The 13171-nt window shown below is 43.3% G+C and overlaps 1 protein-coding gene across 3 annotated transcripts in view; it reads left to right on the top strand.

Annotated features, from left to right (window-relative positions):
- nrp1a (neuropilin 1a) overlaps nucleotides 1-13171 on the top strand; it is a 44803-nt gene that overhangs the window by 17229 nt on the left and 14403 nt on the right. For all 3 annotated transcript variants that reach the window (XM_052054717.1, XM_052054715.1, XM_052054716.1), the window contains exons 5-7: nucleotides 4261-4488; nucleotides 5195-5350; nucleotides 7187-7353. In XM_052054717.1, the coding sequence (XP_051910677.1) occupies nucleotides 4261-4488; nucleotides 5195-5350; nucleotides 7187-7353 (551 nt within the window). The remainder of the gene's footprint in view (nucleotides 1-4260; nucleotides 4489-5194; nucleotides 5351-7186; nucleotides 7354-13171) is intronic.

Consider the following 13171-nt stretch of genomic DNA (forward strand, 5'->3'; position numbering starts at 1 on the left):
ATGTCAAGCCCCGGGACTGGCACCGCTTTTTGTCACGCTTTAAACGCAACCAAAGAGTGAAGCTAAACATACCCTCAAAGGAAAATATGTAAACACACTTCACTTGAGGATCACGTGCCAAGCTATACAGAATTGCTTACATGTGCTGCTGTATCCCAACTTTAATCTATGTAAATACATGTTCACAAATACCCCAAGTATACAAACACCGGACGCACCTGGCCTTCATCACCGGGAGGCTGTCGAGTGTCGAAATTGGAAGAAAGCAGGTTGTTTCGCAGTGCTCTCTGGTCGGTTCCTCATCCGTCTCTCATCTAATCCAACCACCTTAATTAGCACGGGCTATTTAGTTTATAGCCTGTAAATTGGCAGGCACACTCCACTGGAAAAAGAAAGGAAGTGCCACATGGTGGAGGAAGCTAAATAATCTTTGTCTGACAAACAGAAATGAAGGTGAGCTGATTAAATTTGTCTTTCCTGATGGAATCTGCAGTAAGTAATAGACTTGCCAGAAATTAAGGACCGGAAAGCTGTTTCCAAGTCATTATTATTCAACAATGCCGTGCGATTTGAGGGGAAGTGTAGTTGAAAACATTTCTTTGCAATGAAATGTTATTTGTGCCTCTACTAGTTTAAACACGGGATTGTGATTATGTTTGCGGAATAAGAGTTTATCAGAAAAATTAATCTAATCAGGGTGCGGCCATTTTGCTAGTCACTATCGACTGAAAATGATTTCACCTGGGCCCACCCGTTTTCTGGGTTTGGTCATGTGACGTTTGTGAGCTGAGCCCTTAAATTCGTTACTTGACTTTCCCTTTAAGCATCCACTGGAGTGCGTTTAAGCCTAAAGTATATTAAACACATTATGACACTCGATTGATAGTAAATATTCAACGTTACGTAACTATCCCTTGTAAAACAAGCCCCAAGTTAACTATCAAAGGAAATAAACGGCTCTGTCGAAACTAGGCTGAACTCACTTGAACCAACCCAAAAAAGGCAAACAAAAATAAAGTTTTTTATCGTTTCGATGATTTATGCGTTGCAAAATCATGTTCCTCCTCTATGAGACAAAGTGTTTTAGATCAAATCTCCTTAAATCCGCAAGTGTTTCTGAAATGTGAGCATGCTGGCTCGACATATGTTTTCCTTTAACAGCTTGGCAGTTTGCATAGAGCCACATCAAGGCTGGCTGCGGGCCCATTCAAGTGGGCGAGGTGGCTTCGATACTGCCATTGAAGACCAACCCCCCCCCTCCTCCCCAACAACCACATTCAAGCTCATCGTTACTATTACTCAGAAGCATGACTAAGTCCGCTGTAGGACTGTCTGACAAAAATCCTATCTTTCAACAATAAAATAGACCCGATTGCAAATTCCCACTTTATTACCCATTGGCAATCTGGGTGCTTATACTTGCACGCACCTGTAAAAACACACTCAAGGTAGATGCATATGTGTGCTTGTCGGGTGGGGCTCAGAGGGGGCAAATATAGCAAACGTAGCTTTGACGGACGACACGCCCAAATGCCACAGGTCACATCTGGCACAGAGACATGCTGTCATCATGCGCACACAAAGAGACGCTTGCTTCGTGGAAATATATAAATATATCAAAGACCGTTTGGGAGACCGCAGCTCTTTAGCTCAAGCCCCTTCCCCATTCAGTAGCGTCATCCCTCATTTTATCGGACCAGGCAGGGGTGACATAGCAGCCACGGCAAAGATGCTTGAAGGCATTTTAAATGCTGTGTCAGAACCAAAATATGTTAAAGCTCATGTGAGTTCATTCCCTGTTCTGGTTAGTGTGAGAGACTGTAAGAGGGTCCGTACAAAATGATGATAAAAGGGAAAAGGTTCCAGGGGGTCGGGAACTAGGCTAATGGTCAGCCAGAGAACCGAACAGAATGTAACCCGTTTTCTTTGACTTAGCAGCTCACAATGCCCTCGTGATTGTATTAACAAGTGACCAAGGAACACAAGAGACAAACAATGGAAACAAAGAAGAAGAAAAAGACAGCTGCCCCTTTTCCACTTTTTCCACTGTCTGACGATACGCCTTGCAGCTCTGTGTAAACTAAACACAGACGTAAGAAGGTCCCATGGAATGTTACGCTCTTTTTTTTTTCATGGGAGTAAAAACGCTGTGCTCATTGTCTGCAAATGGCACAGCTAGAACAGTCGAATTACTCCCTCATTGCAGAATGCCAAGCCAGCCGTTTCAGGCCAAAGAACCATATTTGGTCATGTCGTCACAATCTTTGCTGTAACACACATATACTGCTAAACAGGGAATACAGATAATGATATTACCGGTAATATATTATAATGGCATATCATATATATTGAAACGGCTCCAAGGTCGTTCATTAAGATTATATTATAAATTTTACAATGCCGTTTTTTTTTCTTTTGCTTTATTTTATGATGACTCTCCACAAGTGTATCCGTCATATCACTTATGTTTCTACAGATTGACAATACATTGCGTCGTTTCTTACCCCTCATGGAGCAATTGAGAACATTAGTGTGTGACTTTCAACACATCAATAGTTATTTGTTATCTTGAAGTCTGACAGGGTCTGAAATCTGACAACAATCAAATAGCATTTGACAGGCATATTTGTCTTTTTGTGTGTGTGTAAAACAAATTCCAATCACTCAGAGAATGGGCCTGAGTGACATTTGTTTACCCGGCACAGACGGCTTTCTTCATTGGGAAACTAAAAGAATCCATTACTGCAAGCAATAAATGTTGCAACCCTCTGGTTGGGTTGGAGGTTGTCACCCAGCATTACTTATTTTCTTCTTATTTCCTGTCATAAAGTGCAGTTTATTTAAAAGCAGCAGTCGGACTACTGTGGCCAAACTGTCTGCTTTGTCTCCAATGTGATGACACATCTGTGTGCGTGTGTGTGTGTGTGTTGCTCTGCCTGAGTCAGTTCTCACAAATTCCCTTTCTGTTGCTTATTTTGACCCTGCGGGTGAATTCCGCCAGGAGGGATACAAACAACTTGGGTGATAAAACAAGCAGACGCTGAGTCAGTTGGGAGGAGGGAGCGTTGACTCAACTGACAACAGGATATACATTTCCTGTGATGCTGCCAGTCATCACGGCTCTCTGGACTGATGGTGTCTCTAGAAAGAGCGACTGTACTATGAAGCAGACAACAATACAAAAAATCCTGGGTGGATTTTTTTGTGTTTTCCTTCTTTTATGGGGCAAGCTCACAATGGTCCCATATGCAGTCTTTTTTTTTTTTTTTTTAATGGTGTGCTCTAGGCCGCCCCCCGATGTTTTTTTTTTTTTTTTTTACTGCTGTGATTAATATAAAGCAATGGCTGTAAATGGGCTTTTGATAAGCATCTCAAAGTAGCTAACAGCTCAACTACTATGTGCTTTACAACTGACACAAAGTATTTCTATTATTCTAGTCCCCAAATCTATGAAATTATTGTCACCCACTGTTTTCAAGTGGACGCACTTTCACTGCTGCTCGAAATGTCAGACCTCTAAAATGCTCCTCATCGGGGCTTTCAACTTCAATGAAGAGCAATTCGACGTGGTTCTCCCTTTAATTTCCCAATGAGTGGACAGGCTGAAGCGGGACTGATGGGCGGAATTTGTGGCCCAGTGTGATGCCTGGAAGGAAAAAGCAGTTTACCGCATTCACTTCAGCTGCGGCAAATGCAGCCTGCTGGTTTTTATTGAGCCACCCCCCCCAAAAAAAAAATCATTGCAATTATGTTTTTGGTCAACCCCTTCTGCAGCCATCATGCAGGCTGTCAGACTTGTGGGAAAATGATGTTATCCTGGGCACATTTCTGCCACTAAAAGCTCCAAATGATTGGTCGGGATGACACATGACTGTGTGCTTGTGTGAAGCACGGTGATTGAGAATTTGCATTAGCGCCTCCGCAGAGAAAAAAAATCCCTTCCAACTTCATCTGTCACTCCTTCAAAAGTTGCCTGTGGCTGTCAGTGCCTTTTTTGCTTGCCGCTGATTTCGGAACTTCATTTCATGCTAAACCAAGGCTCATGCGGGATATGTGTCAATGCTCAGACATTAAGCACTTTCAACTGTGAAGAAATATTTTGACATGAAGCTTTGTCAAATGGTGGCTTCGAGTTGGAATATTGATGTGGTTCTGCTTCTTTCCAATTTACCACAAAAGAACAATCCATGAGCAATTACCCATCTCCTTGACTGAATTTGTAATTGACCATGAATCATTTCTTCCCGTTCTTTCTTGCAGGTCCCGAATGCTCTCGGAACTTCACCTCCAATAGCGGCGTCATCAAATCACCAGGCTTTCCAGAAAAGTACCCCAACAACCTGGACTGTACTTTTATGATATTTGCCCCAAGGATGTCAGAAATTATCTTGGAATTCGAGAGCTTTGAGCTGGAACCCGACCCAACACCTCCAACCGGTGTGTTCTGCCGTTACGACCGGCTGGAAATCTGGGATGGCTTTCCTGGAGGTGAGCTTTTCTCTTCACAGCCCACTTGGATTGTAGCACTTATTTTTTTTGTGTGTCATTTATGACAAACTCTTTAGCGATATGGGTATGCAGCCAGTTATGAAGATGGATGTGTGCTGTCACAGTGTGCTCCCTAAAATCCCTTGGGCCTGGCCTTTGCCTTTTATCCATCAGATAGGGAGGGGCGTGTTGGGATGACGGCCGGCTGCAGGGGGGTTGAACTGACACTCGCCGCTGATCACAGCATTAGTAATCACAGATAAGCCACAGGTCTCCGCACAGCAATACCATTGCATTCCAGCAAAGGTGCTCGGATCACAGCGCACGGGGCAAGGTCATCGCGTTTGCCATCGCCTCCCTCTGCCGCTAACATTCTCGCCTCTATGCTGTCCATTCTTCTCACTCTGCTTAGCGAGTGGCCAACCAATTTTTTGGTTCACCTTATGTGCATTTTGGTTACTTATGTATTTTCTTAAACTAAAATACAATGCGTTCGGCGGTTCTGAGGATGTCTTATGGTCCATTAGTTAAAGATAGCTAAGGAGTACAGGATTTACCTCACCGTGACTGCTGGCAAAACACTGCGCTTCTGTCACTGGGCTCACTGAAAATGATTTTGTGACATGACTGTGCTAAACAAATAAGACAGTTGAGCTCCAGTCCAGTCTTTGCCTGAAGCTTCCTCATTAATTTCCCCCCCCTTTAGTTGGACCATACATTGGGCGGTACTGTGGACAGAACACACCAGGAAGAATCATCTCTTACACCGGCATCCTGGCACTTACAATCAACACAGACAGTGCCATTGCCAAGGAGGGTTTTTCTGCCAACTTCACGGTCATCGAAAGGACCGTTCCAGAGGGTGAGTTGGCATAAACACACGTGGAAAAAAAAAAGGAAACACCCGGTCAGAAGACACAGACACAGAAGCACAGGCAAATTAGGAATCTCATCAATTGCAGTTCCAGAAAACGAACTGCCAAAGGAATCTTAAAAAACATAAAGTAGCCATTGACCATGCAGCTGGTCCATTATTTGACAGACTTAATTAACAACAACTTTTTTTTCAATAAACACCTCGTTTTTCTTTATTTGTGGAATGTGTTTTACAAGTCCTAAATTAACACGCAGCAGGCCAAGATGTGACCCAAAATGTGGATTCTCTACTTCGTAGACACACACACCCACACACACACGTCTGATGTTTTAACATGGGGCATCAGTCACTGGGTGTGACCTCCCGACCCCATTGTGCAAAAAGGCTCCAACTAAACATTTCATTAAGAAAGACAGGGCAGCCAGGAGTCATAAATCTGTCCAGAGGCTAAAGACCACCCTTAACACACACATGCACGCACACACACAAAGTGTGCCTTTGACTAGCACCGGAGATGTCTGACAAATCTACTAATAATCTCCAAAGGGTTTAGTCTTACCCTGAGGGGAGACACACAAACTACAACCATTAGAACGTTGTCCTGATGTCACTCTTTGCTGATTTCCCCCAAGCTATTTGAGTTGCTCCAATCACAAATCTACAATTGACAGAATGACTTTTTCATATGGACGATATGGTAGAACATCTGACTTTATTATCTTGATGCGATGGGCCTGGACAAGCCTCCCTTAGCAGCGGTTGAATGAAAATAGCAGAAAGTCATTGATGAAGGTGATAAGGTGATGAAAGGCAAGGCCTTTCTCAGACTCTTAACCCTTCAGATCACATTTATCACATTCGGTGCCTGTCATCCCACGCTATACGATGCTTGACAGCTCACCTGATCAGGTTTTGCCAGTGGTGACAAACAAGCGTCTCTTTGTGTGACTGCCAGCCAATGGGCTGCATGACCGAACGGATGTAACCTCAGTTTGACGAAACCAGACAGAGAATTCTTTGTTTGTTTTTTATCTCTCTCTCTCATCTCGTCACACTGAGATATCAACATGCCAGAGCGAGCACGTATTTGCATGAAGAAAAATTTGGAAGGACCGAAACGCAAATAGGCAGAAGCTAGTAAATGTAGCCATGGTGGAGAGGTTCTCTGTTTTGGATGGCCATTACAATGGCGCCGCCTGTCGAGGTGTCAGCGTTTCTGACCTCCCGGGGTTAGCTGAGTCGACCGCAACCTGACCCAGTGAAATCTGTAACCTCAGAGCCTGGCAAGTCTGGAAACGGCTGCCCCGTGTCAACGCAAAACAACATAAACCATCTCGGAACTTGGGTGGTGGGTCATTTTGATTGTGATTTACAACCCCAAGATACAAGTCGTAAATTCTCTCAAGAGATTAAATCAAATCCAATCATGGAGTGTTCAAAAAAAAAAAGCCCCCACAGATGATGGAAGCAGATCCTCCCCGAAAAGGAATAAAAAAAAGTGACATGAAAGTCATTTTAAAGCATGAAAAAGACTTAAACTTAGCTCGCACTGAATATTTTATAGAGACATTTTTACTTCTTAATGCAGAACACTTTCAACCTGCATCCATTAAAACCAGGGGAGAATGAAAACAGAAAGCATTTACTGAAGCATCCTTGATGTGGAGTTCTTTTCTGGACGGCAGCACTCAGTGCCTGTTATGTCGCGTCCTCCTCCCCAGAGAACTGGGAGACACTGAAAACATACGCTCGAGCTATTGTGTGGCATCACAACGCTTAGCCTCTCCCCTTTTCATCATTTTGCCAAACTCCCTTTCTCAGACTTTGATTGCAGTGACCCCTTGGGAATGGAATCGGGTGAGATAACATCCGACCAAATCGTGGCCTCGTCCCAGTACAACCCCAGCTGGTCTCCGGAGCGTTCCAGACTCAACTACTACGAGAATGCGTGGACACCTGCACAGGACTCAAACAAGGAGTGGATACAGGTAACCAAAGGCATCGTCTAAGAAATACAACCCCCCCCCCCAATAATCCATCCATTTCCACACATTATAATTGATTAAAGGACACCGTCATCTTAAAATGTTGTTTGCTGCGCCAAACAAAGCAGAGCTGACCTGCATTTGTCAGCCAGTCTCATGGAATGTAGTTGTTCCGTATCTCCTTGATAAGACCTGACAGCATTGTTGAAGGTCGACTAAGACTTTTTGGGGCATAAAAACTGTTTACTTACTCACATTTTCTCATGTCTCCCTGCCCCTACTTATTAATTCCTTCGTTCCTCGGTAACAACAGCCTGTTAAGGGATGTTGGGATTTGGAAAGCACAGCTTTCTTATCCACGTATCACGCAGCCTCCGTTTATCTTATTTTATTTTATAGATTTTTTGTCTGTCGCCTTGTCTGCGCAACAATCATTATTTGCACGGGAAGCTCTATGTAAAGACAAAGACTATCATCTAGCCCTGGATGGAAATAAATCGTGGACCAAGTCACAGCACAGGAAACCTTCGGTGACTGAGCCGAAGCGCTACCTAGATGCAAATGGGGCCTGCTTGATTTATTATCTGAAGTCCCTTGAGGCCTTGTAAATTCCCAGACTGTTTTTCTTTTCCTTCCATTTGTTTCAGCCCTCTCCGCTTCATAGCTGAAAAGTTTGGTCCCAGCATATTCCTGAGGGGATGAATAATAGAGCCAACCGCAAGCCAAATATTTACTGAAGGAGAGTCATAAGCAAGCTTTCCCTTTATTATTGCAGTGAAAATATTGTCTTTGGGATCCCATGGTGCTCCTTCAGACTAATTTAATCAGTGAGAGAACATGTATATGTGTTGCTTGCTGTGCTTTCTCCCATACATGCGTCCTTTTTTCTTTTTGTAGAGCTCTGCTTCCATTTTCATTGTGTGTATAAAGATTGCGTCTCTATTTTATCGAAATGAATGGTGGCATAATGCTTGGTGCGGTGTTTACTTTCAACACCGCAACCAAACTAGCATCGCTGGTCAACATGAAGAATCAAGACAGTTCCAAAGGCACGAGGCTTTTTAGTTGTGGTCGCTAAGGATGCCAACCGTTTCTTGAACACTATCCTAACGTGGCTCTCTTCCAGCGGAAAGACCCCCCCAACCCCCCCATAATGATTTGTTGTCACTTGAGATTCTCCTTGTTATTCAATATTGATCCGATTGAAAATTTGATTTGGCAGCAAAATGTGGATATGAAACTGGACGCACTCTAATGGGCTTGCTCGGTTCCCCGATACTAATCTGATCCAAACCCTTCTAATGTCGGAGCGGACGAAAGGGCCAAGTCTGTGGTTTCCATGTCATTTGTGCCGTCTAAGGAGTGTGTTGCACTTGTGTACTTTGAGCACCAGGCCAATTATCACAAGTGGTATTAAAAGAGTGGAATTTGTCATTCCACTTTCAATAAGTCGGTCTGTGGCGGCGCAACAAGCTCGGATCCCCTCGCGGCACGCGCAAATCATCTCAGTGCACCACGAGGCGCATCACATGCACTCATTATTTATTTCATTATCGTTCCCCGGCTGCGGTTTGTGGCAAACACTTTTATAATTCATGACCTTTTGCCAGATGCTCTGCTTTTTGCCTACTTTTGCTTGTTGTCATCAGTGACACAAGAAAAGGCTCGTAATTAGTTTGGGGACCCAGTGCTGACTTAGTCATATCATTAATCAGCGGTTTGCTGTACACAGAGATAAGCAGATGTCCTTTGAGTGGGTTTGTGACTCTGGATAGTAAAGACGCAGGTGATAATCCTTCCAAAGAAGCCTTTTCTTTTTTCATTTGTTTGCGCTCGCTCTTTTCCGCCTTCACTCGTCAACCCACTTCTTATCCCTCATGAAAATTCAAGTCTGCACGAGGAGCATGAAGGTGGAAGATTTGTGCATATTATCCTCCTGTATGAGCCACTCTGTTCTTTGAAGCCTAAGAGGATGAACAGCAGGAGCCTCCGCGGCAGGTTGAAATGAAAATGAATTAGCCTGCACCCCAGACTCCCCGGCTTAGGGCCTGATCATCGGCTTTATCAAGTCAGGGTAGCGCCAGAAGGAAAACTTGATTAACACTTTAGCATTGTCAAGAAAACACCAGCATTTGCACTTTGTGGATCAGAGCACGGTGGCCCGAGAACTAAGGGGGACCATAATAGGGGTGGAGGGGTTGGTGACTAAGGAGCTGGAAGCATATGAGAGAGAAAGGATCTGATGGCCGCAAAGAGTCACCAGAGTGTCACAATGATTCAATGAGAGCAGGACCAGGTCGCTGTCAGGCAACTGCCATCGATTGCAGGCACACACAACATGAATAATTAACGGTGTCTTGGAGAGAGCCCAACTGTCGATACTTAAAAGCCTTTTTATTGAACAACTCACAATGGCAACATTATATACCCAGAAGCATATGTGCCAGACAGTAAGTTAGCTTTCTGAGTCACATCTATAATTTATTCTTCAATAGTTCCGTCTATTGACGACAATGGTTTATTCTAGCACACTTTAGCTATTATTTGTATTGGTATTTCTGTATTTATTTCTATTCACACAACCAAACAGTTAAATATGAAAGGAGACAATGACACTAAAAGTTGCTTCTCTCTTTCTGGAGTGATAGCAAGTTTGGTTTACACAATATGTAACCAAACCAATATGTAACCAAATTTCTCAGGGATTGATAGTTATTGAGATTCCCCGTTTAGCCATATATGCTTTTGGTGAGCCAAGGATACCGTTTTGCCCCACTCCGTCCTTTATGTCATTCATGGTTTCTCAATTGAAGACAAATTATATCATATTATAAAATGAACAGGGGAATAAACGGCGGTTTGTCTGTTGATTAAGTGCAGACATAAAAATTGAGCTCATCAACCTCCTCATCACTTCAGCGTAGAAATGGAAACCGAGTTGGCTACCTCACTGCTTCCCTGCTTCCCGCTCTCAAATGGAATAATCAATCAAGGGATGCAGAATCCCACTTGAAGGAGAGATGCTGAAACCTGGACTCAAAATTATACCAAAAAGATATTGCATGATATGATAAAAAGAAACAGTTGCTCTGTAGAAATTCAGATCATAATTCTTAACATGTCGCTGAATGGTTACTCGCATGAATAATCTGAGCCTGACTCATCAAACATCTGCCAGACATGACATGTACCTTCAGCTTGCCTCACTTTCCTGTCCAATGGCCATGTCATTGTTCCATAATTATGACTCAGAGCTCTAGTCATGCACACAGATGTGTCAGTGGCGGTCGTAACAATGAAGCCCGAGCAACGATTGAAAATGACGGAGGCCTAAAAATTTGACATCCGGAAGCTTGACCTCACCAACCATTCAATGAACAATCAAACGAGAGCTGAGTCAGGAAATAGTCTACATTCACGAAGATAAGAATCCTCTTTTGATAAAGTCTGTTACTGTTGTTATTGTTTGCAGTGGTGTGGAATCCATCACGCTGAGATAGATTGACTTTAGAATATTTCCCTTATTTAGCCACATGAACGTAAAATATTCCATTACGATGAGAACAGTATTGATGCGGCTCTTAAAAAGTTAATTCTACCGACATCGCCAATGAAGCGCTAAGTGTAATACATGCACAGGTTCCCCACAAAAAAGACAAATTTGCAAGTAATATTACCTGTTGTGAGACTAATTATTTCCCTCTGCGTGAGGAAATGAGATCGTCAGCGCAATGAATGGAACATATACATAATTTAATGTCCCCAAAAAGGTGCCGTGTCTAAAAATAAAAAAACCCTCATCACGTCAAGTGAATATTGTGATAAATGGGAGGTTGTGGGGGTGGCTCCTGGGTCCTGCAGTCCTTATTTATTCAAGAAGATCTTATTATGGAGCGACAGGATACCCCAAAACAAGGAACACTTGCTGTTCTGTCGAAGAAATTGGCAAACCCGCTGCTCAAAGCTCGTTAAAAGAAGCACTATGAGGCAAAACACATGCTGACGGCATGTTAGCTCACCAAAGAATCATCATATTTTTCTTATTATCACAAAAATGATGCTGCTGCTGCTGATGATGATGATTATTATTATTACGATAAAGCCCCACAAAGTGGTTTGCATTCATCGGAAGGTCAGACCTTTGATGAGTGTATTTGAGCCTTCCAGGGCCATAAAGTATTTCCAGAGGTTTTGTTGTATCTGTGTCTACCAGCTGGTCTTTGCTGCTCTCCTTACGATTTCTGAGCTTGCTGTTTTTCAGAGGGGGCTAAAAATCACTTATTCACCCAGCGTTCCCATCACGAACATGTTCCCCAACATTGAACCAGAGGGTTTTTAAAAAAGTATTTGACAGTACACAGCCCCCCTCCGCCCTCTCCACAGCTCAGACTGCTGATTTCTTGGCAGTTCAATTATAAACCAATCAAGCATAGAGAGATATATCATCAAAACATTTTGTTGACCTTTTTTTTTTCTTTTACAACATCTATTTGACCAGCTTTTCACACTGCATTCACGCAACAGTGATTAAGCTTCGGTTAAAATATGTATCGTGCAGCTTGAAAAATGGCGAGTGTCTTCACTCGCACAGCTGCCAGGCCTCTTGAAGTATCATTATATAATTATTGCGTCGTTCAAACGCATCCAAAGAAACCATTCAAAAACATCATCTGGAGTTCAATGTTTTTGATCGACGTCATCACAAGCCTAAGCGCAACGTATTTGTCTTCCTCCCTTTCTGGTTGCAATCGTTCACACTGACTTAAGAGTTTGCCTTAAATCTTCATTATTACAAAGGAATCTTGAGGTCACGCAGAAAGAATACAAATCAAATTGTTCAAGCCAGAGTCATTTCCTTTTGATGACTCGCTGTGTACTCGCCACGCGTCTTTATTTGTCTTGACAATATGCGGGCTGTGATTGTGGCCATCTTTCACGCTGTTGCATTTGCTGAGTTCCAAAACGTCGCCGCAATGGCTCGATTCGGGTCACTTTTCACTGCTCCTTGTGAAATGAGTCACTCACGAATGTGATTTAGCCTTTCAAGGCTCGAAGCTGTGCGCCGCAAGTCATTTCTGAATGTTCATGAATGTTTTATACATCAAGATCACTTTGTGCAATCCACAGGCTGGCGTAACTGCTGACAGAACGTTCATTCATTATGTTGGTCTGTTTGTTGTTGCTGTGGCCTCTGGGCTGCGGAATGCAAGCGCCCAGGCAGGCAGTCTTCTGCTCCTGACCTATGTAACCTTGGTCTGTTAGCGCAACCGCTACCTTGTTGTTCTTCCTGTAACAAGTATCATTAATAAATCATGCTTGGCCCATTATCCAGCCCCCTACCGTCTGACAGTCTATACGAAAGTGATCCACTCTCGACCTCACCGCGTCCATCTTTCGCGTCCAACTCGGTCTTCCAGGAAAATGATTTGTAAAGCTTTAGAAAGTGCTGTTGTATTCAAAACAAAACATAGCTATTACTCTTTCGCTTTCTGTTACCGGCTCTTGATCTTGTGTGATTCAACAGACTGTAAATTGACAGTGATTTTAAACTCGATTGGCAAATTGGTGCCGATTGTGTGGTCTTCCTTTCCTGAAAGTCATGGTCGTGACATGGTTGTGATCATGCCTGATGCTCGACAGGCACACAACTGGGATTCTTCTTCGGGTCTGAAGCAAGTCAATTACTAACTTTGCTGAACGCCAGCTCTGCCAATGTAAACATGTGACAAATATATAAAGAGCAGACATCCAGCACAAACTCTCTTTCTCTCTTTCCACATTGTAAATGATAAAACAGCCCATCGGTGGGTTAAAGTTCATG

Source organism: Hippocampus zosterae, chromosome 20 (assembly GCF_025434085.1).
Source record: "Hippocampus zosterae strain Florida chromosome 20, ASM2543408v3, whole genome shotgun sequence".
Taxonomy (NCBI): Eukaryota; Metazoa; Chordata; class Actinopteri; order Syngnathiformes; family Syngnathidae; genus Hippocampus; species Hippocampus zosterae.